The sequence below is a fragment of the Lontra canadensis genome, unplaced genomic scaffold, assembly GCF_010015895.1.
Source record: "Lontra canadensis isolate GAN:19392208 unplaced genomic scaffold, GSC_riverotter_1.0 scaffold1, whole genome shotgun sequence".
NCBI lineage: Eukaryota > Metazoa > Chordata > Mammalia > Carnivora > Mustelidae > Lontra > Lontra canadensis.
In genome coordinates, this window is record NW_022630995.1 from 34,412,061 (window position 1) to 34,438,957 (window position 26,897).

Genomic DNA, 26,897 nt, shown 5'->3' on the forward strand with positions numbered 1-26,897 from the left:
TTTGGAGTTTTGCTTATTTTTGTGTTTCCTCTTTTGTTTTATGGAAAATATATATGAAAAGGAAGCAGAGCACAGGAGGTAACAGCTCTGGTCTAGAGTCAGAAAACCAACACCTAAATCTCCGCTTGCTGCCTATGACCCTCTGAACAAGTTACCTAACTTTCCTAAGCCTTGATTCTCTCATTTGTAATATGGGGATAATAAAAGTACCTACCTCATAGGGTTGTTGTGAGGATTAAATGAGATAATCCGTGAAAATGTGCTGTGCACAAGGACTGGCACCTAGTAAGCACCCAATTAATGTTCCCTTAAGAAGAAAAACAAAGAGAAATTGGAGGGGCAGGCCTGGCAGAGATCAGTTAGGATATGATAGCAATAGTACAAAGGTTAGAAGCCCTAAACATGGAGGGCGGGAAAGAAAGCAAACACGCAAGCAAACATAGAAGTAGTTCTACGAAGAAAACCTACATAATAGAAAAACCACAAGGTCAACCAAAAAAATTATTAATTATTCATGAAAAATTTACATATAACTAAAAAAATTAGAGCACAACAATTCAGTGAAATATTAGAAAGCTATTAAAAATAGTTATAAAGATCACAGCAACACTGGAAAAAATGCTTAGGTTAAGTTTAAAAAGCAAATACATATTTTCATCAACACTATTTTTCAAAATACTCAAAATATCAGTATTTATGGACTAGGTGTAGAGAAGATCCTGGAAAAGAGAGATGTTTTTTGTTAGGATGTAAGGGTAATATATTTTTCTTGTAATTCCTCATTTCTATGTTAGTGTATGTGAAACAAATTTTAAAATACTGCAACATCAGGAAATAAATATTGAAGTCACACATAAAATTCTGCACACTATCATTTCTTAGCATCATGTGGACTGCTGAAAACTGGTTTTCTGCATACATATCATAACAGGATAGTTAAAATATGCTCACATCACAGTCCATGTAATAAGTAAAAATGGAAGTTTCTCATCCATTAGCAAAACTTCCCCAATCTTGAATAATTTTATCTTACACTGATCATATCAACACTAAGCATTAATATTTAATTTACTCATTTAGTCAACTTTGATTGCTTGTCCATCTGCCAAAATACTTCCAAACAATTTATTACAAGTTATTAATAATACTAAAGATAAAGACTTTACCAAAAAAAAAAACAACTCAATTCTCACCAAAAAAGTCATGTGAGATACATATTATTATTTTTCTCATTAGCAGATAAGTAAACAGACCCAGAGAGCTAAAGTGGCAGAACTAGAAATCTAACCCAGGTTTCTTGACTCCAAAGCCAATATTGTGAAACACGACCCTATTAGCATCAACACCTAATCAGCTCTTATTCCCACAATTACAATTATCTTTTCATTCAATAAATATTTACTGAGGTCCTATCTGAATCATTTGCTATATTAGGGGCTGGGGATACAGCATAAAAACAGTTTATAAAAATCTGTCTTTATGGAGCTTACATCCTAAGACAGTGGTTCTCAGTTGGGGATGATTCTGGTCCCCAAGAGACATATGACAATAGATGGAGGCATTTTTAATTGTCACAACAGGCTGCTGAAGGTCGCTACTAGAATCTACGGAGAATAGGCTAGGGACACTGCTAAACATCCTATGATTTACAGGAAAGCCACTCACAACAAAGAATGATCCGGTCCGAAATGTTAATAGCACCCACCTGTTCTAGAGGAAAGATTACAAAAGAAAAAAAAAAAAACGATAAAATATGACATCTATATATACATCTTACATCTAGAACTGTATATTTCTCAAAAGCAGAAAAAACTATGCTTTCTTCTTCATATTACTCACAATACCAACTTAGTACCTTGCCCATAGCAGATGCTCAATAAATTAACAAAACAGAAATAAGGCAATCATTTTTCTATATTACTACTAGTCATGGCACAGTACATGGAATCTTCTTATATGATGCAAAGGGTTCAAACTAAACTTTTTCTCACCTTTGAAATCACATTCAGAAAGCATCAAATACACTACATCGGGATCCAGATCAGAAAACATCTCTGAGATACTGGTGAAGAGTTCCTCCTGATCAACTTTTGTCTCACACATGGAAGGAATAGTAGTTGGCTCCTCATGACTAGCAACACCGGATACGACAACTTCCTTAGAGTTTGCAGTCTTCCGAAAAGGATTTCCCCCAAGATTTTTCCTTCTCCTTGGCATTCTGACTTCCAAACTAAAATGTTTCCCTTTTCTTATTTAAGATGTTTGATATTTAAGTCATACCTCAAAGAAAACATGGTTAAATATCTTGCAAAATCCAGCAGTAATAGGACCTAAAACAGAAAGCAAGCAAAAACACTCAGACTATATAATTACATTTCCATTTCTAAAATCGGAATGACATCTTTATTTAACTCTAAGAAAGTACCACCAACTCTGGTAGCAAAGCCAAAAAGCAGTCAGACAACTTTTCTCTCTCTCTCTAAAATACTCAAGTTTTGCCAGGATTGAACATGTTAAAACTCAAGATATTAACAACTGTAATCAATTTTCACAACAGTGTATACACTGTTTTAATGTCATTATTTTATTTTTGAAAAACATAAAACAGTATTCACAATGACAATGCCTACTGAACACCAAATTTGGATGTCTAACAGGCATTATAAACTTAACATGTCCAAAACTGAGCTCTTGGTCACCTCCTTCACACCCACTCTTCTCAGTCTTTCCAGTCTCAATTAATACAACTCTATTCTTCCAACTGCTCAGATCAGAAATCAGATCTTAGAAAATTCCTAACTCCTCCCATCCCACATCCAACCAGTAAGCCAACTTTGTCAATACAACCCTCAAAATGTATCCAGAATATGACCTTTCCTCACAATCTCACTGCCACCACAGCCTATTGCCTAGATTACTATAAAAGTCTCAAACCAATCTCCTTGTCCCTTCTCCTATTTATATGTAGCAGAGCAATCAGTAGTGACTCAGTTAAACTATAAGTCAGATCATACAGATCTGCTTAACTATCTACTGACTTCCCATTTCACTCAGAGTCAAAGCCCAAACCCTTAAAACCCATAAAAAGTAAAAGCCCATAACTCAGACATGTGTTACGTCAGTACTGTCATCCCTAAACCTCTTTCCCTTGCTCAGTGTCGCTCCAGCCACACTTCGCCTCCTTGTTCTTCTCCAAACACACCAGCCATGTTCCCTGCGGGGAACTTTTATATTTGGCTCCCTCTACCTAAACTACTTGTCTCTCAGGTATCTATAAAAGTTTCTTTCCTCAACCCCTTCCTATCATTACTTAAACATTACCCACTCAAGAAGTCAATCCCCAACACCACTTATCCGACTTTCCTTATTCGAATTTTCTCATAAGACTTATCATCTTCTAACACAGTGTATGTTTTACTCATTTTTTATTGTATTTACTACCCATAATTAATAAAGTGTAAGTAAGCTCCACAAGGGCAGGGACTCATTGATCTAGAGAACCCCAGATAGTCTACTTGCTTTCTCTACTTGGATGTATCTAATAAACGTTTCAAATTTAACATATCTAAAACTAAATGTCTGATATTTTCCCCAAAATCTGCTCTAACCATTTGGTCTAGCTACTGTCCTCATTCACTCATATTCTAGGATCCTAAATGCTCTGTTTCCAACCCTTGTCTCCTACAGTCTATTTTCAACACACTAGGCAGAATGATCTTTGTACAAAATACAACATACATATATACAACAACCTACAAGTCAGAATGAATCAAGATCTGCCCTAAATCCTCAAGTGGTTCTCCACATCACTCAGTAAAAGCTAAAGTTCTTACAGTAGCCCATCTCCCTCCTGGCCTCCGATAAACTCTTCCCCCAAAATTTGCAACTCCTTCAAATCTTTATTCAAGTGTCACAGTCAATGATTTCTTCCTTGATTACCCAATTTAAAATCATGTCCCCCCAATCCCTCTGCCCCAATCTCCCTTTCTCCGAACCAACCATTGGCCCTTAACACCCATACTATAAAATTTACCTTTTAATTAAATTTATTGTGTCATAGCTCTCTCCATCTTCCAGAACTGCACTGTCAATATGGCAGCCACTGGCCACAAGTGCCTATTTAAATTTAAATTTAAATTAATTTAAATTAAGTTAAATTGCACTTTTCTATGTTAATAGCATAAAAAGTAGAATGCGGAGGGGAAAAAATTATCAGAGACAGAGATGGACATTATATGATCATAAAAGATCAGTGCCCCAAGAAGACATAGCAACCCTAAATGTGTATACACCAAACAAAAGAGCCACTAAATAAGTGAAGCAGAAGCTGAGAGAACTGAAATGAAATGGACAGATCCACAATTAGAGAAATTTCAAACTCCTCTCTCAACAATTGATAGAATAACTAGACAGAAGATGAGCAAGGATACAGGACACAGTAACATCATCAATTAAGAATAATCAACTTTTATAGAACACGCCACCCAACAATAGCAGAATACATTATTTCCAAGTGCCCACCAAATATGTACCAAGAAAGACCATATCCGAGGCCTTAAAACAAACCCAGAAAATTTAAAAAGACTGAAATCATACAAAGTGTATTATCTGACCACAATGGAATCAAAGCAGTAATCAATTAACAGAGATAACCGGACCTTAAGCAATATACCTAATAACCCATGAGTCAGAGAGAAAGTCTGAAGAAAAATTTAAAAATACACTGAAATGAATGAAAATGAAAATAAACCATATCAAAATTTGTAGGACACAGCTAAAGCAGCAATGCTGGAAATTTATAACCAAATGCATACAAATCACAAAAGAGGAAAAGTCTCAAATCAATAATTGAAGCTCCCACCGCAATTACCTAGAAAAAGAAGAGCAAAACAAATCCACAGCTAGCAAAAGGGAATAAATAAAAATAAGAGCAGAAATGAATAAAATGGAAAACATAAGAGCAAAAAAGAAAAATCAATGAAACAAACTGATAGTTCTTTAAAAATAAAAATGACAAACCTCTAACATGACTAACAAAGAAAAAAGGAGGAAAGACACACAGTACCAATATCAGGAATGAAAAAAAGGATATCCCTACAGAACCTTGTATGCTGAAAACTATAGAACACTGATAAAAGACATCAAAGATCTAAATAAATGGGAAGACACAGGATGTTCACGGACTAGAAAACTGAACATAGTAAAGATGTTAATTTTCCCTAAACTGATAGAATTCCTATCAAAACCCCAGCAAGAGTTTTTGTGGATATGGACAAGATTAGTCTCAAACTAAATGTAAAGACAAAGGAACTAGAACTGCTACAACAATTTTGAAAGAGAGGAATCGGTCAACTCAATTTCAAGATTTATTGTATAACTACATTAACCAAGACTGTATGGTATCAGTAGAGGGACAGACATATAGATCTGAAAACAGATTACAGACTTGGAAACAGAAGAGAGAACCCAGAAATATACCAACACAGAAATATACCAATATGCTTTTGACAGGTGCAAAAGCAATTTAATGGAGAAAAGATAGTCCTTTCAACAAATGGAACTATAGCGAGTGGGTATCCACAGATTAAAAAAAATAAATGTTGACCTCATTTTCACATTTGATAGAAAAATTATCTCCAAATGGACCAAAAACTCAAATCCATAAAACTATAAACATCTTAGGAAAAGAAACAAAAAAACACACACACACAAAAAAAAAAAGAGGAGAAAATCTCTGGGACCTAGAGCTAAACAAAAACCAAAAGCATAATCCACAAAAGGAAAACCAGATAAACTGTACTTCATCAAAATTAAAAACTTTCGCTCTCTGAAAGACCTTGTTAAGAAAATGAAAACACAAGTTACAGATTGGAGGAAATATCTGCATACCATATATCCAACAAAGGACTAATATCTAAAATATATAAAGAACTTACCAAAACTCCAGAGTAAAAACCAAACAATTCAATTAGAAAATGGGCAAAAAGCGTAATACCAAAAGGATATATGAATGGCAAATAGGCACATAAAAGATGTTCAACATCATTAGGCATTAAGTAAATGCAAAATTAAAGCTATATGCAATGAGATATTACTTACACAGCTATCAAATGGGCTAACCTAGAAACTAATGACAACACAAAATCCTGGCAAGGTTACAGAGAAAATGGATGGCTCATACATTCTGCTGGGAATGTAAAATGGTACAGTCACTTTGGAAAAGAGTTTGGAGGTTTGTGTAAAAGCTAAGCACGCAACATCATACAACAATTCAGCAATTGCATTTCTGGGCATTTATCTAAGAGAAATTAAATATTAAGTTCACCCAAAAACCTGTACACCAAGTTTATAGCAGCTTTATTCATTATAACCAAAAACTAGAAAACAATTCGGATGTCCTTCAATGGGTGAACTGTTAAACAAATTATGATACTTCCATTCCATTCCACAAATTACTAGTTAGCAATAAAAAGGAATAAAGTAATGATACACAAAAATAACCTGGATGAAATTCCAGAGTTATGCTGAACGGAAAAAATGCAATCCCTGAAGGCTATATATTGAATGATCCCATTAATATAACATTTTAAATTAAAGAAATAGAGAACAGATTAATGACTGCCAAGAGCTAAGGAAGGGATGGGAGAGGAAGGCAAGTGGGTGTGGCCATTTAAGGGTAAGTTGGGGGATTCTTGTAGTGATGGAATTGTTCTATATCAAGGACAATATCCTGGTTGTGATACCATAGAACAATTGTGCAAAAATGTTCCATCGGGGGAACTGTGTAAAGAGCACAGGAGATGTCTCTGTACATTTATTAGAGCCAGATGTGAATGTATAATCCCAAAATAAAAAGTTTAATTCTGAAAAAAAGCATGTTAAATTAAAAACTCATTTCATCAGTCATACTACTCATATTTCAAATGCTCAGTTACTACATGTGGTTAATGATTATCATATTGGAGAGCAGAAATAGTAAGCTTTTCCCATCAGTGCAGAAAGTTCTATTGGGCAGCACTGTTCAGTAATATAAGATCCATGGAACAAGTGAATATCCTATCTTAGGAAAATAAGAAACTATATGAGCAAAAAAGTACAAAGAGGAAATCAGAAGGAAAAAAAAAATACTAACAGATCTAGCCACATTTAAATGTAAAAGACCTATGTATCAGAAACAAAATTAGGGGAAAATACGTACAACATACAGCAACTGTTTTCAATTTTTCTCCTTCCATTCTTTCATAGATTTTTGCCTCCACCATTTCTACAACTACCCTAAAATTGCTCTTATCTACCAACAGTGCACAAAGGTTCCTTTTTCTCCAAATCCTCATCAACACTTATTATTTTTTTGACTTCAATAATTCCGATAGGTGTAAAGTGGTATCTCGTGTTTTTAATTTGCAATTCCCCAATGATTAGTGACGTTGAGCATCTTTTCACTTGTCTGTTGCCTATCTGTATGTTTTCTTTAGAAAAATGTCTATTCGGGTCCTTTGCCCATTTTAATCAGATTATTCAGTTTTTAGGTACTGAGTTATTTGGAGGTTCCTCAAAATATTAAAAATAGAATTACCATATTATCCAGTAATTCCACTACTGGGTATTTACCCAAAATGTAAACACTGATTCAAAAAGATACATGAACCCCTATGTTTATTGAAGCATTATTTACAATAGCCAAGACATAAGGGTGCCTGGATGGCTTAGTCCATTAAGTGTCCAACTCTTGATCCCAGCTCAGGTCTTGATGTCAGGGTCATGAATTCAAGCCTCTATGCCCAAGTATCCATCAACAGATGATTAACGAAGTGGGATGTGTACATGCACACATACACAGTGGAATATTACTCAGCCATAAAAAAGCCATGAAATCTTGCCACTTGCAACAACATGGGATGGACCTAGAAGATATAATACTAAGTGAAATAGCCAGTCAGAGAAAGACTAATATCATATGATTTCACTCATATGTGGAATTTAAGAAACAAAACAAATGAACCAAGGCAGGGGGAAAGCCAGACTCTTTTTTTTTTTTTTTTTTTTTAAAGATTTCACCCATTTATTTGACAGAGAGAGATCACAAGCATGCAGAGAGGCAGGCAGAGAGAGGAGGAAGCAGGCTCCCCGCCAAGCAGAGAGCCCGACGCAGGGCTCGATCCCAGGACCCCGAGATCATGACCCAAGCCGAAGGCAGCAGCTCAACCCACTGAGCCACCCAGGCGCCCCGGAAAGCCAGACTCTTAAATACAGAGAACAAAATGGTGGTTGCCAGAGGGGAGGTAAGTTGGCAGATGGGTGAAATAAAGGGGATTAAGAGTATGCTTATATTGATGAGCACTGAGAAATACATAGAATTATTGACTCATTATACTGTATACCTGAAACTAATATAACACCATATGTTAATTATACTTGAATAAAAAAATAAAAATTTTTTAAAAGGAAAAAAAATTTTAGAGATCTTAAGCAACCAAAGGTTTTGGTACCTTCTCCCATATTCATTTCAAAGTACAAGCCAATCTAAACTAAAATAAGTGAAAAAGAAGCCCAGAAAGGTTCTGATTTTCCCTGTGATTTATGTTGTTCTTTTTACATCAAATATTAAATCATTTTCAAAAAAAAATAAAAATTGCTCTTATCTAAATCACCATTGATGTACATGTCAATGATAAAAGTTGATGATAAAATCCACCAGGAAGATGTAACAATTCTGCAATTCTAAGCTTGTATTCAACTTGTAAAAACGCTCCCTCTGTAACTATTAGAAAAAAGAGCCCCCCCAACAAAATAGAAAAAAAAGAAGGGAGGAACAATAAGGACAGAGAAGATCAATAAATAACTTGGCTTAAGATCTATATAACATTGGACCAAATAACCACAGAATATACTTTATTTTCAAGTACATATGGGATTATATTAAAATTAATGACTAAAACAGAACTAGAAGACACAATTGTTTGAAAATATACTCCTGTACTTAAGTCAAAGAAGAATTCCACAATGTTAGTGAAATGCTAACATCAATTTAAGATAATAGTTAAAGGGCACCTGGGTGACTCAGTGAGTTAAGCATCCAACTCTTGATTTTGGCTCGGGTCATGATTTCAGGGATGTGAGATCGAACCCCGGGTCTGGTTCTGCACTCAGCTCAGAGTCTGCTTGTCCCTCTCTGTCACTCTGCCTTCCCCACCCCCCACAAGCCCTCTCTAAAAAAGTAAAATCTTTTTAAAAATAAATAAATGAAAATTTAAAAAATAAAAAAATTAGTATTAGAAAATATTTTAACCAAATAAATATATCCAAATTTGTGAGATACAACTAAAGTCACACACAGAAAAAGACGCGTACAAATGCGGGTGCCTGGGTGGCTCAGTTAGTTCATCTGCCTTCGGCTCAGGTCATGATCTCAGGGTCCTGGGATCTAGTCCCACCCAGCATCAGGCTCCCTGATCAGCAGGGACTCTGACTCTCCCTCTCTCTTTCCCCTCCCCCCATTCATATTCTCTCTCAAATAAATAATTAAAATCTTTATTTTAAAAAAAAAGATGCATACAAATGCATATATTAGAAAAAAAGAAAGGCTGAAAAATCAACTGTCTAAACATTCAATAGGCAATCTGGAAGGGGGCAGCAGCAAATCAAACCCAAAGAAACTAGAAAGGAAATAACAAACAGCAAATACAAAATAGAAAACAAATACATAGTAAATGGGATCAACAACATCAAAAGACAGTTCTCTGAAATCTAAACTAGTCTTAAAAAAAAAAAAACTATTAAAAATAACAAATCTCTGGCAAAAGCAACCAAAAGAGAGAGGAGGTACAAATTACCAATATCAGAAATGAAAAAGGGGACATCATTATCAAGTCCAGAGACAGCAGAGTTGCACAGTGGAAGCGTGCTGGGCCCATCAAGTCCAGAGACATGTGTTAAAAGAGGGAGAGAGATCATAAATAATTTTATGCCAATTTTAAGCTTTAAATGGAATGTACATTTTAAAAAAAACATACATCATACCATATCTGAAATAACAAGATCTGATAGTCTTGTATCTATTAAAGAAATGGATCTTTAACTTAAAACCTTCCCACAAAGAAAACCCTAGGGTCTAGATGGCTTCATAAGTAAATCCCACTAAATAACCTGTAATATCAATCTTACACAAACTCTTCTAGAGACTCAGTTAAAGTGAAAACACTTCCCAACTCATTTTATGAGGTCAACCTAACCTTGATACCAAAACCTTACAAGGATATTAAAAGAAAAATGTTCCAGGCCTATTTCAATCATGAAAATAGATGCAAAATTCCAAAGCAAAATATTACAGTAGTAAGACATACATTATGAATGATATATAAATTACAAAAATATTAGTTATTTATAAAAATAATGTATCACAACTAACCTGAATTTATTTTTAGATTATAAAGTTGTTTTAATGTTTGGAAAATTAATCAATGCAATACCCAGTATTACCAAAATAAAGAAGAAAAATCACATAATCAACTCAATATACACAGAAAAACTATTTGAAAAACGTCAACATCCACTCATGATAAAAACTCTACTCACTGGGGCACCTGGAGGGTTCAGCCATTAAGCATCTGCCTTTGGCTCAGCTCGATCCCAGGGTCCTGGGATCGAGCCCCCCCACCCCTGCCACCGTCGGGCTCCCTGCTCACCAGGGAGTCTGCATCTCCCTCTCCCTTTGCTGCTCCCCCCAGCTTGTGAGCTCTCTCTCTCTCTCTCTCTCACTCGCTCCCTAACAAATAAATAAAATCTTTGAAAAAAAAAAAAAAAAAAAGACTGTTCTTTCTCTAATGAATGGTCTTGGCACCCATGCCAAAAATCAACTAACCATAACTATAAGGGTTTATTACAAATTCTCAATTCTATTTCACTGGTCTATATATCTACTCTTATGCCAGTATCACATCATCTTGACTTGTAGTGAAGTTTTAAAATCAGGAAAAGTAAGGACTCCTGGGTGGCTCAGTCAGTTAAACGTCTGCCTTTCAGCTCAGGTCACGATCCCAGGGTCCTGGGATAGAGTCCCACATCCGGCTTCTTGCTCAACAGGAATCCTGCTCCTCCCTCTGCGGGCCAAACCCCCTGCTTGTACTCTGTCTCTCTGTATCTCTCTCTCTCTCTCTGACAATAAAATCTTTTAAAAAGTAAAATAAAATCAGGAAAAGTGAGTCTTTGAACTTTGCTCTTCTTTTCCAAGACTTCTGACTATTCTGGGCCCTTTGGATTTACATGCAAAATTTAGAATGCGTTTACCAATTTCTGCAAAGAAGCCTTTTGGAATATTGACAGGAACTCTGTTGAATCTGTAGATCCTAAGTCAAAGGTTTGATTTAAAGCCTCCAAGACCTCTGCATTTCATATAGAGTAAAAGCTCAAATTCTTAAAATGGCCTAATTAAGATACTAAACAGTCTGGTTCCCTAAAAACGCTTTCAAGTCATTTCTTGGTACTCTCCCTCTTGCTCTTCCTTAAATTCACCCAGTATTCTCCTCTTTCACTGCCCTTATACTTAATTCATAGCCTGATATGCACTCCCCCAGATACCTACCCGACTCACTCATTGCAAGACTTAATTTATAGCACCTTTGCAGCAAACCTTTGCAAACCGTCCTATGCAAAACCGTACACACGAATGTTCTCTCCATTTCCCTCTCATTATTTTTTCCCTCCAAATCAATTACCACTCTGTAATTTCAATGTTTATGTTGTTTAATGCTTGTATATACCCTGACACTAGGAAGTAAACTCTTTGAAGACAAAGGTTTTTGGCAATTCTGTTCACTCCTGCACTGCCACCACTAAACTAAATAGTAAGTACCAAAACTATATACCAATACCAAAACAAGCTCTAGCACATAGTAAGCACTCAATAAATTCCTGCTAGATAAATAAAGGATTAAAGTAAGGAAAAAGAAAGAAGAACAGGAAAGCAATAGGTATAGAATTCTAGAAAGAAATAGTAATACTCAATAAAAATTTAAAAGTTTAACCCCTTTAGTAAAATGAAGTTAAAAGAGGAATGCCTGGGTGGTGTCATCGGTAAAGCATCTGCTTTTGGCTCAGGTCATGATCCCAGGGTCCTGGAATGGAGTCCCGTATCGGCCTCCTTGCTCAGCAGGGAACATGCTTCTTCTTCTGCCTGCCACTTCCCCTACTTGTGCTCTCTCCTCTCTCTCTTTCTCTCTCTCTCTCTCTGACAAATAAATAAATAAATAAATCTTTTTTTTTTTAAAGTGAAGTTAAAAGAATATTACTGAGGTGCCTGGGTAACTCAGTTAAACGTCTAACTCTTGATCTCAGCTCAGGTCTTGATCTCAGGGTCCTGAGTTCAAGCTCCACATTAGGCCCACGCCCATCCTCTTTCTTTTTTTTTTTTTTAAAGAGAAAGAATATTACTGTTACGTCAGATATTACTGTTATGTTGCTTAATAGATAAAAAAATAATTTTTAAATAATAATAGCCATTGTTGGCGATTAAGAATTTTACTGTTATGTCAAACATTACTGTTATGTTGCTTAATAGATAAAAAAATAATTTTTAAAATAATAATAGCCGTTGTTGGCAAGGCTATAGTGAAATAGGAATTCTAATACACTGTAATGAGAATAAACTAGTAGAACCTTTCTAGAAAGCAAACTGTCACTGTGTATCAAGAAATCTCAAATTACAGTTGACCTTTGAACAATGTTGCGGGAGCTGGTAAGAACATCAACCAGGTAATCAAAAATCCACTGATAACTTCTTTTTTTTCTTTTTTTCTAAGATTTTATTTAATCACTTGACAGAGAGAGTTCACAAGTAGGCAGAGAGGCAGGCAGAGAGAGAGGAGAAAGCAGGTTCCTCACCGAGCAGACAGCCCAATGTGGGGCTTGATCCCAGGACCCTGGGATCATGACCCAAGCCGAAGGCAGCGGCTTTAACCCACTGAGCCACCCAGGCGCCCCACCACTGATAACTTCTGACTTAACTACTAACAGCCTATAGTTGACTGGAAGCCTTACTGAGAATATAAACATAAGTCAATTAACACAAATTTTGTAAATGTATTATATACTGTTTTGTTACAATAAAGTAAGCTAGAGAGAAGAAAATGTTATTAAGAAAAATATAAAGAGGAGAAAATATATTTGCAGTACTATACTGTAAGAAATCTGCAGTGGATCCAGGCAGTTTAAACCCGTGTTGTTCAAGGGTCAACTTATATTCTTTGATCAAACAATTCCAGTTTCAAGAAATTCATGATAGAAAATAATCAGATTTACATGTTTAAATAGATATTTATACAGAAATATTCAAAATACAGTAATTTTTTTACAAAGAAAAACTAAAAAACAACAAGGTAATGAGAAAAAAATGAAAAAATAATTTCTGGTGATAGCAATTATCGTTTATTAAATACTTAACATACGTCAGCTAGAATGTTATGGCCATGATTTTACTTAACTTTTAAAATGGTAAGTAATATTATGCCTCTTTTGCAAATAAGAAAAATAAGAACTAGAAAAGATAAGTATCAAGCTTAAGGCTCTCAAGGAACAAAACTGGAATTGAACCCAGATTTATTAGAGTCCACTAAGCACAATATCCCTTTAAGATTCCTAAAATGGAATTTTATACAGTCATTAAAGTCTATATTTTGGATAATATTTGAGAGGGGGTTTTTTTGTTGTTTTGTTTTAAACAGCTTTTTTTTTTTAAGATTTTATTTATTTATTTGACAGACAAAGATCACAAACAGGCAGAGAGAGAGAGAGAGGAGGAGGAGGCAGGCTTCCCACTGAGCAGAGAGCCCAATGTGGGGCTCGATCCCAGGACCCTGGGATCATGACCCGAGCCGAAAGCAGAAGCTTTAACCCACTGAGCCACCCAGGCACCCCGAGAGGTTTTTTTTTTTAAGACAATGTTAGAAAAGAAAGCAAGACACAAAACTAAATATAATTTATACAGACACCCAAATGGGACTAGTTTAGATTACAATATTAGACTGGAAAAGAAATCTCTTGTTTATGGGATTATAAGTAACTTTATATTTAGCATACTACTCTTTTTAAATACTACTTTTGCATTTTCCAAATAATCTATACTATATACATACTTTAATAATCAGGAGGGAAAAAACAACCACTATTAATAAAGCTGAATCTTAGATTTCCCCTATACTTCCTTCACCTGGCAAGCCATACATCTCTTCTACCTCTTTTTCCATGGTGTCCATTTATACAGAAAAAGATCTAAACATGTAGGCAGCTTAAGTGTCCAACTAATATTTAGTATAGTGAAGCACCTCTATGAAAACATACACTACCACCATGTACCAGTTTTACTTTATGTACCCAGATTATTTCAATCCCATTTATCTCCCTGAGTGATCTTCAACTCTTTTATCAACTGATCCAATGCATCTTCCTTCTTCCATGAAGAGAGCTTTATTAATACACTAGTTTAAACAAGGTTATGTAGCTTCTTCACATACATACCTGATCTAGAGAGTGTATTCTAAAAGGATGTGGGAAATAAGGATGGGTAAGTAAGGTTTGATATATTATGGAGAAATGTGAAACTGGCTCAAATGAAGAACCTAAAAACAAGTAATATAAATTTTTATTAATAACGAGACCATGAAAATTTAAATTTCATATACATATTTTCTAAGCTCTTCTACCTCTATAATCCAATTTTAACCTGATAGAGAACCTAACCAATATGTATTTGCTCACTGATTATCATCAGAATATTCCAGCAGGAGGCCTTAACAACTCAAGTTTTTGGGGGGGTTTTTGTTTTGTTTTGTTTTAAACATCAATGTTTAAACATCAATGTTCTTTTAAACATCAAAAAAAAAAGTCTGGGTTAACATGATATTTATAAACGTAGTAGAGTGAACACAAACTCTAACACTGGTATGGCAATAGTCAGTACTGCCATTAAAGTGAATATACCAATAAATACCACTTCAAAAAAAAAACCTTCCTATCGAAAGCTACATCATCAACACAATACTAAAACACTAAAGAAATTCCCCATGTCATTTACAAATAAATCTGCTATATTTATACAAAGGCTACTAATTTTAGAAAAGTTAACTTTATAGAACAATATCAGAAAATAACAAATTTCTGTAACAATCAAGAAAGATATTCTATTTAATATATGCAATATCAACCATCTAGAAAGAAGAGGCCTAAGAAAATTGATACTAACAATCAAATTTATTAATAATACTTTAGCTCCTTAAAGCCATCAAAAAAGAAAGAAAAATGAAAACATCACTCTATAAGGAATATATATGGAAGTCACAGAACTCAAAACATTCTATCATCCCAAACAAGATGAAGAAACATCTCTTTCAGAAACAAATGCCACCCAAACCAAACAATCCATCTTTACTGGGGATTAAGTTACCTACAAAATTATTTTAAGTGTACCACTATGATAAGGATAAGATAAATACTAAATCTCATGAAGGTACCAAAAGGTGTGTCACTAAAAACAAACAAACAAACAAACAAAACATCAGCATTTATACAAAATGTAATCAGATTTAAGTGACCAGTAATCTTAAAATGTATTTATCTGACATAAAAACTACCATATCTAATCATTGAAGACATCCTAAATATCAATGGATAAGAGTATGGCTGAATAAATTATGGTAAAAGTCACCCTTTAGAATACTAGGCAACTATTAAACAGTTTAAGATAAAGAAACCCGATGTGTGTAGAAACCAGAAAGACCCCTGCAACATATTTTTAAGGGAAAAATCCAGTTGCTAAATAATATACAGCATTTGGCCAAAAAACCCAGGAAGATGTAATTCTCTAGAGTTCTTCAACACTTTCTATAATCTTCCATTACATACTGCCAGTATTAGTCTTGCTTGGTTATTTTAGGGCCTCACACTGTTGTGTGAGGCCCTAAAATAATTTTCATCTATGTGTGTATATTTCCCCATTAGCGATGTTCCTTAGTAACACAGGTAATGATACATACTCCAGTCTGACAGTTAGCTGTAGTCCCATACATAAAATAGGTGCACAAATAATATTTGCAGATGGAGAATATATAAAATATGAAAAAGCATTTTAGAAGCAGAGACACTAAAACATTAAAGGGGAAACATTAAAGAGGAAAAGCAGGACTACAATACAGTTTTTTTATACAAGCACAAGCTCTTTGAGAAGTTCTAGTAACAAAATCCATGATTACATTTTCTTTCTGAGAGATTTTTTTAAATCACTAAAAATGCTTGAGAACCTAAGTGCAAAAAATTCATACTCTATGACTTTAACAATACTTACCATCTGTCTGACATAGACGCTAAGAATGTGCTTATTAAGGCCACAGTTGATATCTGCAAACTCTACAGCTCTTCCTGTTACTCAACATGTCTTCTCACTACAAAAAAATAAAATATTAATATATTTTATATATACAATAAAGCAAATCTACATCGAAATATAATCCTAAATGAAACCGAAGTTCAAAATATGTAATACTTATAAGTACATATGATATTCCACACAGAAAGCCACAAAAGTAATCGCCAAACTGTGGAAAGAGCCAAGATGCCCTTCAACAGACAAATGGATGAAGAAGATTGTCCATATATACAATGGAGTACTACGCCTCCATCAGAAAGGATGAATACCCAACTTTTGTATCAACATGGACTGGAGAAGATTATGCTGAGTGAAATAAGTCAAGCAGAGAGAATCAATTACCATATAGTTTCACTAACTTATGGAGCATAAGGAATAACATGGAGGACATTAAGAGAAGGAAAGGAAAAGTGAAGTAGGGAAATCCACGGGGGAGATGAAGTATGAGAGACTGTGCATTCTGAGAAACAAACGAGGGTTTTAAAGGGGAGAGGGGTGGGAGGTTGGGTGAGCCTGTTGGTGGGTATTAAGAAGGTCACGTATTGTGTGGAGCACTGGGTATGGTGCATAAACAATGAATCATGGAACACTGAAAAAATAAAATTAAATTAATTTTTAAAACATAAATAAAAGTATACATTGGCAAAAAAAAAAAAAAAAAGGAAAGAAAGCAAGCCACAAAAGTAAAAAGCAAAAACAAAAACAAAGACAAAGAAAAAAGACCCAACCTCATTTGTCACCACTGGAGGTAACTGTAACCCTCCAGAAAAGGCTATATTAAAGGAACAAACTAAGCATTTATTCTCCAGGTAGAACATCATTTCAAGATAACAAAATAGCCCTAATTGATGAGGGAAACTTCTTCACAGAACATGACTATACAAAAAGAATGTGAAAGGAACAAAAGAATCTTAATATTTATAACGAGTAGCTGAACAAGAATCAGCCATCACCAAAGAAGGTTAAAATTATTAGGTGAAACAGGTTGATAGAGATTTACCCGGTGCCGAAGTGCCATTCACAGATGACTTACAGATGCAAAAAGAAAAAGATAACATTCAATAAAATGATCTGGTTGTCACCACCTCAGTGTGGTGATGAAACACAGCATCAGAATGATGGACAAGTAAACATTATGTGCTCTTAACATGAAACAATATGAATACAAAGCATTGCTAAAGTACTAGTCTAAAAACCTTTAACCTGAATCTGAAACACTGAGTTTGCTTATCCCTCCCATTCTCCCTTTGTCTCTCCCCTTGGCTTGTGCTCTCTCTTGCTCACTCTTTCTCTCTTACTCACTCTCTCTCAAATAAATAAAATCCTAAAAAAAATAGTAACTTTCACTTGCCATCATTAATATCCTTTTAAATGGTGCAGAAAATATAGATGTACATACACAGATATGTAAAGTAAATATGGCAAAATTATTAAAAATAATTCAATCTAGAAGGTGGGTATACACAAGTTCAATGTACTATTCTACTTTCCTATATGCTTAAGTATTTTCCATTTATAAAAGTCTTTAAATGTACCATGCTTCAAGTAAACTAGTCTGTCTAATCTATAAAGAAAAAAATTATTTTTAATCCAAATACCAACACTTAATTTGAAACTTCTAATTCAAATATGCCAAGTTTTCATAAAGCAGAGTAAAGGTTATATCTGGTTATCCATCCATGTGTGTTCTGAGAAGAAAAATTCAACCACTCTATTAGTAATGGGAAGGAAGAAAATGAAAGAAAAAAAATTTTTTTAAAGATTTAATTTATTTAGACCAGGGTGAGGGGCAGAGGGAGAAGCAGACTCCCCACTGAGAAGGACCTCCCCGCTGCAACCGGGGACTCTGGGATCATGACCTGAGCCAAAGGCAGACGCTTAACGTACTGAACCACCCAAGTGCCCCTGAAAGAAGAAATCTTAGGGGCACCTGGGTGGCTCAGTGGGTTAAAGCCTCTGCCTTCGGCTCAGGTCATGATCCCAGGGTCCTGAGATCGAGCCCCGCATCGGGCTCTCTACTCAGCAGGGAGCCTGCTTCCTCCTCTCTCTCTGCCTGCCTCTGTGACTACTTGTGATCTCTGTCAAATAAATAAATAAAATCTTTAAAAAAAAAAAAAAAAGAAGAAGAAGAAATCTTAAAGGATAAAACTGAAGAGGGGCTCCTGGCTGGCTCAGTCAGTGGACCATAGGACTCTTGATCTCAGGTTGTGAATACAGAGCCCAGAAATAAATCCCCACATATAGAGTCAAGTAATCTTTATTTATTTGAGAGAGAGAGACAGAGAGAGAGGGAGCAAGCACGAGTGGGGAAAGGGGCAAAAGGGGAGGGAGAGGAAGACAGAAAGAATCCCAAGTAGACTCCTCACTGAACATGGTGCCTGATGTGGAGCTCAATCTCATGTTCCTAAGATCAGGACCTAAGCCGAAACCAAGAGTCGGACGCTTAACAAAAGGCACCACCCAGGGACCCTACCTTCAAGTAATCTTTGACAAGGATGCGAAGGCTACGCAATGGGGAGAGGATAGTCTTTTCAACAAATGGTGCCTAGAAAACCAGATATCCACATGCAAAAGAATGAACCTGGAACCTTACCTGACATCATATACAAAAATTAACTCAAGATGGGTTAAAGACCTAAACATAAGACCTGAAACCATAAAACTCTTGGAAGAAAACAGGGGAGAAGGCTTCATAACACTGGACTGGCATGACTTCTTGGATATGGCACCTAAGCACAGGAAACAAAAGCAAGAACAAACAGGACTACATCAAACTTAAAAAAAACCTTCTGCACAGCAAAGGAAAACAATCAACAGAGCAAAAAGGCAATCTACAGAATAAGAGAAATATTTGCAAACCATACATCTGATAAGATGTTAATATCCAAAATACATACATCTTACAAGTCAAAAAACAAAACAAAACAAAACCTCAATTTTCAAAATGGGCAAAGGACTCCAAATAGTTATTTCTCTACAAGTGATATACAAATGATCTACAAGCATATGAAAAGATGTTCAACATCACTAATCATCAGGAAATGTTAACCAAACCATAATGAGATATCACTTAACAACTGTTAGGATGGCCACTATCAAAAAAGGAGCGGGGGGGAGCAGGAACAAGTGTCGGTAAGAATAGGAAGAAACTGAAACTCCAGTGTACTGCTGGTGGGAATGTAAAATGTGCAGCTGCTGAGTAATATAAAGAATTGCTGAATGACTATGTTGCATACCTGAAACTAATTTCACACTGAATATTAACTATACTGGAATATGAATTTTAAAAATAAAATAAATACAATGTGCAGCTGCTACAGAAAACAATATGGAGGTTCCTCCAAAGTCAAAAATATATTATGATCCATCAATCCCACTTTTTGGGTATATACCAAAAAGAAAAGAAAACAAGACCCCAAAGAAATATTTGCACAATCATGTTCAATGCAGTATTATTCACAACAGCCAAGAAGTAGAAGCAACCAAAAATGCCCATGCAACATAAATGTTCTTTAACAGAAAAATGGATAAAGAATAATTGGTGTACACACGAACACACAATATGGAATATTATGCAGCCTCAAAAAAGGCAGGCAATCCCGTCATATGCTACAACATGGATAAGCCTTGAGGACATTATGCTAAGTGAAATAATCCTGTCACAAAAATACAAATACTATACGATTCCACTTATACAAGTATCTAAAGTAGTCAAACCTTAGAAACAGCAAGTAGCATGATGGTTGCCAGGGGCTGGAGAAGAGGGAGAAAAGGAGAATTCTTTGGGACTAGAGTTTCAGATCTATAAGATGAAAAAATTCTAGAGATCTACTGTATTAACAATGCACATATACACACCAACAAGACAGAAGAAAGAGAAACTAAGGAGATGATCCCATTTACAACAGCACCCAAAACCATAAGATACCTAGGAATAAATCTAACCAAAGAGGCGAAGAATTTGTACTCAGAAAACTATAGAATATTCATGAAAGAAATTAAGGAAGACAAAAAGAAATGGAAAAACGTTCCATGCTCATGGATTGGAAGAACAAATATTGTGAAAATGTCCCTGCTACCTAGAGCAAACTACACATTTAATGCGATACCTATCAAAATACCATCAACTTTTTTCAAAGAAATGGAACAAATAATCCTAAAATTTGTATGGAACAAGAAAAGACCCCGAATAGCCAGAGGAATGTTGAAAAAGAAAACCAAAGTTGGTGGCATTGTAATTCCAGACTTCAAGCTCTATTACAAAGCTGTAATCATCAAGACAGTATGGTACCGGCAAAAAAACAGACACATAGGTCCATGGAACAGAATAGAGAGCCCAGAAATGGACTCTCAACTCTATGGCTGACTAATCTTCAACAAACCAAGAAAGAATGTCCAACAGAAAAAAGACAGTCTCTCTTCAACAAATGGTGTTGGGAAAATTGGATGGCCACATGCAGAAGAATGAAACTGGACATTTCCTTACAACACACACAAAAATAGACTCAAAACGGATGAATCAATGTGAAACAGGAATCCATCAAAAACCTTGAGGAAAACACAGGCAGCAACGTCTTCGACCTCAGCCGCCGCAACTTCTTCCTAGAAACATCACCAAAGGCACGGGAAGCAAGGGCAAAAATGAACTATTGGGACCTCATCAAGATCAAAAGCTTTTGCACAGTAAAGGAAACAGTCAACAAAACCAAAAAAACAGAGTGGGAGAAGATATTTGCAATTGACATATCAGATAAAGGGCTAGTGTCTAAAATCTATAAAGAATTTATCAAACTCAACCCCCAAAGAACAAATAATCCAATCAAGAAATGGGCAGAAGACATGAATAGACATTTCTGCAAAGACGATATCCAAATGGCCAAGCAGACACATGAAAACAAACACATCACTCGGCATCAGGGAAATACAAATCAAAATTTCAATGAGATACCACCTCAAACCAGTCAGAACGGCTAAAATTAACAAGTCAGGAAACAACAGATATTGGTGAGGATGCAGAGAAGTGGGAACCCTCCTACGCTGTCGGTGAGAATGCAAGCTGGTGCATCCATTTTGGAAAACAGTATGGAGGTTCCTCAAAAAATTGAAAATAGAGATACCCTACAAACCAGCAACTGCACTCCTGGGTATTTATCCCAAAGATAAAAATGTAGAGATCCAAAGGGGCAAATGCACCCCAATGTTTATAGCAGCAGCATCCACAACAGCCAAACTATGGAAAGAGCCCAGATGTCCATCAGCAGATGAATGGATAAAGAAGATGTAAAATATACATAGATATATAGATATACATATATATATGTGTGTATATATATATATATATGATGAAATATTATGTAGCCATCAAAAAATGAAATCTTGGGATGCCTGGGTGGCGTCTCTGCCTTAGGTCATGATCCCAGGGTCCTGGGATCGAGTCCCACATCAGGCTCCTTGCTCGGCAGGGAGCCTGCTTCTCTCTCCACCTCTGCCTGCTTGTGTGCTCTCTCTCTCTCTCTCTCTCTGACAAATAAATAAAATCTTAAAAAAAAGAAATGAAATCTTGACATTTGCAACAATGTGGATGGAACTAGAGGGTATTATGCTAAGCGAAATAAGTCGATCAGAGAAAGACAATTATCATATAATATCACTGATATGTGGAATTTGAGGATCATGGGGGAAGAGAGAAAAAAAAATGAAATGGGATGAAACCAGAGAGGGAGACAAACTATAAGAGACTCTTAATGTCAGGAAACAAACTGAGGGCTGCTGGAGTGGAGGGGGCTGGACAGGATGGGGTGGCTGGGTGATGGACATTGGAGAGGGTATATGCTATGGTCAGCACTGTGAATTGTGTAAGACTGATGAAACACAGACCTATACCCCTGAAATAAATAATATGTTATATGTTAATTTTTAAAAAAAGAAAGAAAATAAAAGAAGCAAGGTGATTAAAAGAAGGTATTTCTTTTAATATTGCTTCTTGCCAGTAAGATTGCTAAAGCTGTTTAATAATACATAATAAAAACAAATGCAAAAAAAACAAAACAAAACAAAAACAAAAATGCATTCACACAAAAAAATGCACATACAGTTAACACTACTGTGCTTACTATTCATCTAAAAATGGTTAAGATAGTAAATTTTATGGTATATGTTTACCAACTTTTTAAATAAAATTATAAGGGGTTTAACTACAAAGGGAAAAAAATAAGAGAAGGTGATTTAGCAGGGACAGAAGATGTTCACTGAAGAGAGTTGGGAGTCAGAACAGAGAAGAAAATCACAAATAGAAATCCTGAGAAGTGAACTACATTGGTTACAACTACATAATGAATTATTAGCTCTGAGTCCCAGGATAGAATAGACCTCCTGGATCTTTATAGCTCCAAAAATTATATGCAAAATACGCTACTATCTACTAGGATTGTATATATGCTATATCCATATCCTAGTCAACCACTCGTTTCCCAAAAACTCCTTCTCCTCCCTTACTCCACCAGGGGTTGTTTTCTGCTAACAGACCCCTGACACATAAACGAGCACATTACATGATCTAAACTAAACTAAGCATAGCACCTTAACACCTCAGCGCTTCAGCTGCAGGCATCGGTCAAGGTATGGACATGTGACCAAATCTACCCAAAACCTTGTAAATAAGGCTCTAAATAGAGCTGTGCTGGGAGGAACCAGGTCCTACCACATGAAGTATAGCCACAATAGGAGAAATGGCACCAGTATACACAGATTTTAAGTATAGGAAGGACCTACCTATGGGCAAGTTCCTACCTTAGCCCATATGGCCATTTCTAGCCATACCATTTCTGTTGTATGGTTATTAAACCAGTAACTTCTACTTTGACATAGGCTATTTCTAACTGTATCTCTGTTCCTTGCAATCCAAAAAGTCCTAACAGAGAAACTGAATATATGGAAATTTTACATAAAGATGTATTTCACTGACACTATAAAAGGGCCTACCTAGTATCCCTTTCCTAACCAAGAAAACTTTCATCTGGGGCACCTGGGTGACTCAGAGGGTTAAGCATCTTCCTTCAGCTCAGGTCATGATTCCAGGATCCTAGAAAGGAGCCCCATATCAGGCTCCCTGCTCAGCAGGGAGTCTACTTCTCCCTCTGCACACACGCTCTCTCCCCCTCTCCCTCTCTTACAAAAATAAAATCTTCCAAAAAAAAAAAAAAGGGGGGACGAAAACTTTCATCTATCATATATAGTGTCTTCTTCCCTTCTCTACTAGGTAAACCTCAAAATAACTACTTAATTCCCTCCATGCAAATCACATCATTTTTTAAGATCGCCAATACACCTCTTTCTTTCACTAACCCTAACCACTACAGGGTGAGATGACAGATAAGCAAAGTAGAACAATGTGATAATACAGAGTTGGCTAGGGAAACAAGCAGAAGAAATAGGACAAACCCGAAAAACCAGGCCTTGAGATACCAAAAAAAGCTTCCCCACAGAGGTATGATCCTGACTGAGAACCGAAAAACAAGCATAAGACAACAAAACCAAAGGGAAGGGAAGCGGGGAACCAGAGAAGGCAATGCAGAGGGAAGCTCCTGTACTCAGGCTTAGATTGAACGAACCTGGCATCCTAAGGAAGAAATGCTGTAACCGAATATGACCAGCACACTGAAGGCAAAGGGAAAACGTGAGAGAGGATGAAGACGGAGAGGCGAACAGAAACTAGATCATGAGGATCCTGAAAGCCAAATTAAGAAGCTGACTTTATCCTAAAGATGATGAAAAGCCACAATAAAGGTTTTTTAGCAGGGAAGTAAAATGTGCAGCTGTATCAGATACATTACTGTGTCTACAATGGGGGGTGGGGTGGTAGGCAACACTGGAAGCAGGGATACAACCTTAGGAGAGGACTGCAGCAATCCGTGTGAGAGATGATGCTAACCTTGATCAGGATGGTAGCCTTGGGGATAGGGAAAAGGCAGGCACAGAGTCAAGAAATATTAAGAAGAAAGAATCCAACAGGGTTCAGTGATCAATCAGAATGTGAAAGCAAAAACAGAGGACAACGGATAGCCCCTGTTTCTGCCAAGTTTTTATTATCAATCTCTAGCATTTACTGAATTTTTAACACACATGCATTATCTCATTTAATCTTCCCCTAGAAAGAAGACTGAGAAGAAACAGTCTGTTCTGTATTTTTGGTTTGAGGAAAGGAGACAGAAAGTTGTTAATGACTACAGTTTGAGATAGGCTTAGTACCGATGATAGCATACAAATGGACATGTCATGAAGACAGATGATACATGAGTCCACTTATCAGGAAAAGAGCTTCGGGTTGGAGACAGAGAATTATCAGAATACAGATGGTAACAGAGAGAAATATTTTTAAAAGTAAAATATCTCTTCTATTCATGCCAGTATTTATTTAATACTTACATACCTAAAGTAATTAGGTTGGGACCAGTGTTAGCAGGAAAAAAAAAAAGGAAGATTCAGTGAGGCTCAATTACTAAAGGGAGGGAGGAAGGAGCTCAGCATAGCATTAAGTGTATATTAGAAATATATCAAAGGTTCAAGGTTAGGGGGAGGAGGACCGAGAAAACAATAAAACACTCTAGGCAGAAGATATAAAATTCAAACACAGAATTTTTTTTAAAAAGATGCCCTGCCTTGGGGTGCCTGAATGGCTCAATTGGTTAGGCAACTGACTTGATATCAGCACAGGTCTCAATCTCAGGATTATGAGTTCAAGCCATATGTTGGGCTCCACTTTCAAATAATTAATTAATTAATTAATTAATTAAAAAGAAACCTTGCTTCAGAACAACAATAAAGTATCATTAATGTCAGTTTCCCAAAGTAATTCTTAAATTTAATGAATAGAAGATGTACAAAAATGTTTTTCTTAAGAAAGTAACATGGGGAAATTCCCTCTACCAAATACTAATGCATACCATGAAGGGGTGCCTGGGTGGCTCAGTGGGTTAAGCGACCAACACTTGATCTCAGCTCAGGTCTTAATCTGAGGGTTGTGGGTTCAAGCCCCACACTGAGCTCCACACTGCGCATGGAGCCCACTAAAAAACAAGCCAAGCATGCTATGACAGTAACAATAAAATTAAATGGTACAATCACAAAAGTCCAATAAAAGACTGAGGAACTATTATAAAAAATGCAAGAATCCAGAAAAAGTCCTAACTATATCTCAAAATTTACATGTAATAAGATAGGCTTTCCAAAACACGAAGATTAAAGTTTTTAACAGTGATAAATTATTTAATAATAATCTGTAAAACAATTAAGGTGGTATTACCTTAGAATTATGAATTTATGCTTTGAATTTATCCTAAATTCTGATTACAAAGTTAATTTTAGGAATATTAGAAAAAAACTGATTATCACATCTGTAGAACAATGAAATGTTTTAATTTAGAAATGTGAAACAATGGGACGCCTGGGTGGTTCAGTTGGTTAAGCCGCTGCCTTTGGCTCAGATCATGATCCCAGGGTCCTGGGATGGAGTCCTGCATTGGGCTCCTTGCTTGGCAGGGAGCCTGCTTCTCTCGCTGCCTCTGCCTGCCTCTCTGCCTGCTTGTATGTACTTTCTCTCTCTCTGGAAAATAAATAAAATGTTAAAAAAAAAAAATGTGAAACAATGACAAAGGAAAAGAATGATGGATTCATGTATGAACATTTTAAACTTCTGACAAATAAAAATAACCAAAAAGTAAAAAAACAGCTAGAGAAAAATATTTCAAGAAAAAAAGACGCTAATAACCATATATTTGGACCATTCTTAACATTTTAAGAGAAACTGATGTAATATATGATCAAAGGATATGAACAATCCATGTTTAGAAAAATGGTGTCCACTATCAGTCTAGTGGGGTTTAGTGAGACTGGTACACCCAGAACCAGTGCTCAGTCAAGGGCAACATGTGGGTTCTGCCTGCTAATAATTCCACTAATAGTCATAAAAACCTAGCTGGCATGGCTAGTTTCCACCTCCATGGAAATTAACAAAACGATTTTTTTTAATTTTCAAAGTTATGTGAGTTTGGATAGCACAAATTAATTAACCTGAACCTACATGTACTACTGAAATAATTTCTGGAGAACAAGGCTGAGATTCTTCCAACAGTCTGCCCACCTACACACATTTTAAAACTTCAGTTCAGTGGGTAGGAAGGTACTTAAAAGAAACTTTAATAAACCAAAATTCAGAGTAATGTTAAAATCTGTATATGATTTTATATAAGCAAACTGACTGTAATGTAGAGGGAAAAAAATGTTTATGTGACAAACCAATATAACTTATTTCATCAATTTTAAGACATTTTTACATTTTATGTGGTAAGGACAACCCTAAAATTAATGGCCTATCACAGTTAATTGGGAGTTTTTTTGGTTTTGGGGGGTTTTTGTAAATGTACATAAAATAATCCACCTTATAACTGATGCAAGGAATGGTAGATATTCGGAAATGTCACGATTT

The 26,897-nt window shown here is 35.8% G+C and overlaps 1 protein-coding gene across 7 annotated transcripts in view; it reads right to left on the minus strand.

The window, feature by feature from the left end:
* N4BP2 (NEDD4 binding protein 2) overlaps positions 1-26,897 on the minus strand; it is an 80,814-nt gene that overhangs the window by 50,173 nt on the left and 3,744 nt on the right. For 3 of the 7 annotated variants that reach the window (XM_032852921.1, XM_032852967.1, XM_032852959.1), the window contains exons 2-4: positions 16,334-16,430; positions 4,034-4,116; positions 1,992-2,330 (exon numbers count right to left, since the gene is read on the minus strand). In XM_032852921.1, the coding sequence (XP_032708812.1) occupies positions 1,992-2,217 (226 nt within the window). In that variant the 5' untranslated portion in view covers positions 2,218-2,330; positions 4,034-4,116; positions 16,334-16,430. Of the gene's footprint in view, positions 1-214; positions 308-1,991; positions 2,331-4,033; positions 4,117-16,333; positions 16,431-26,897 lie in introns of those variants that run through there. The other 4 variants (XM_032852952.1, XM_032852973.1, XM_032852931.1 and 1 more) reach the window with 3 other exon arrangements.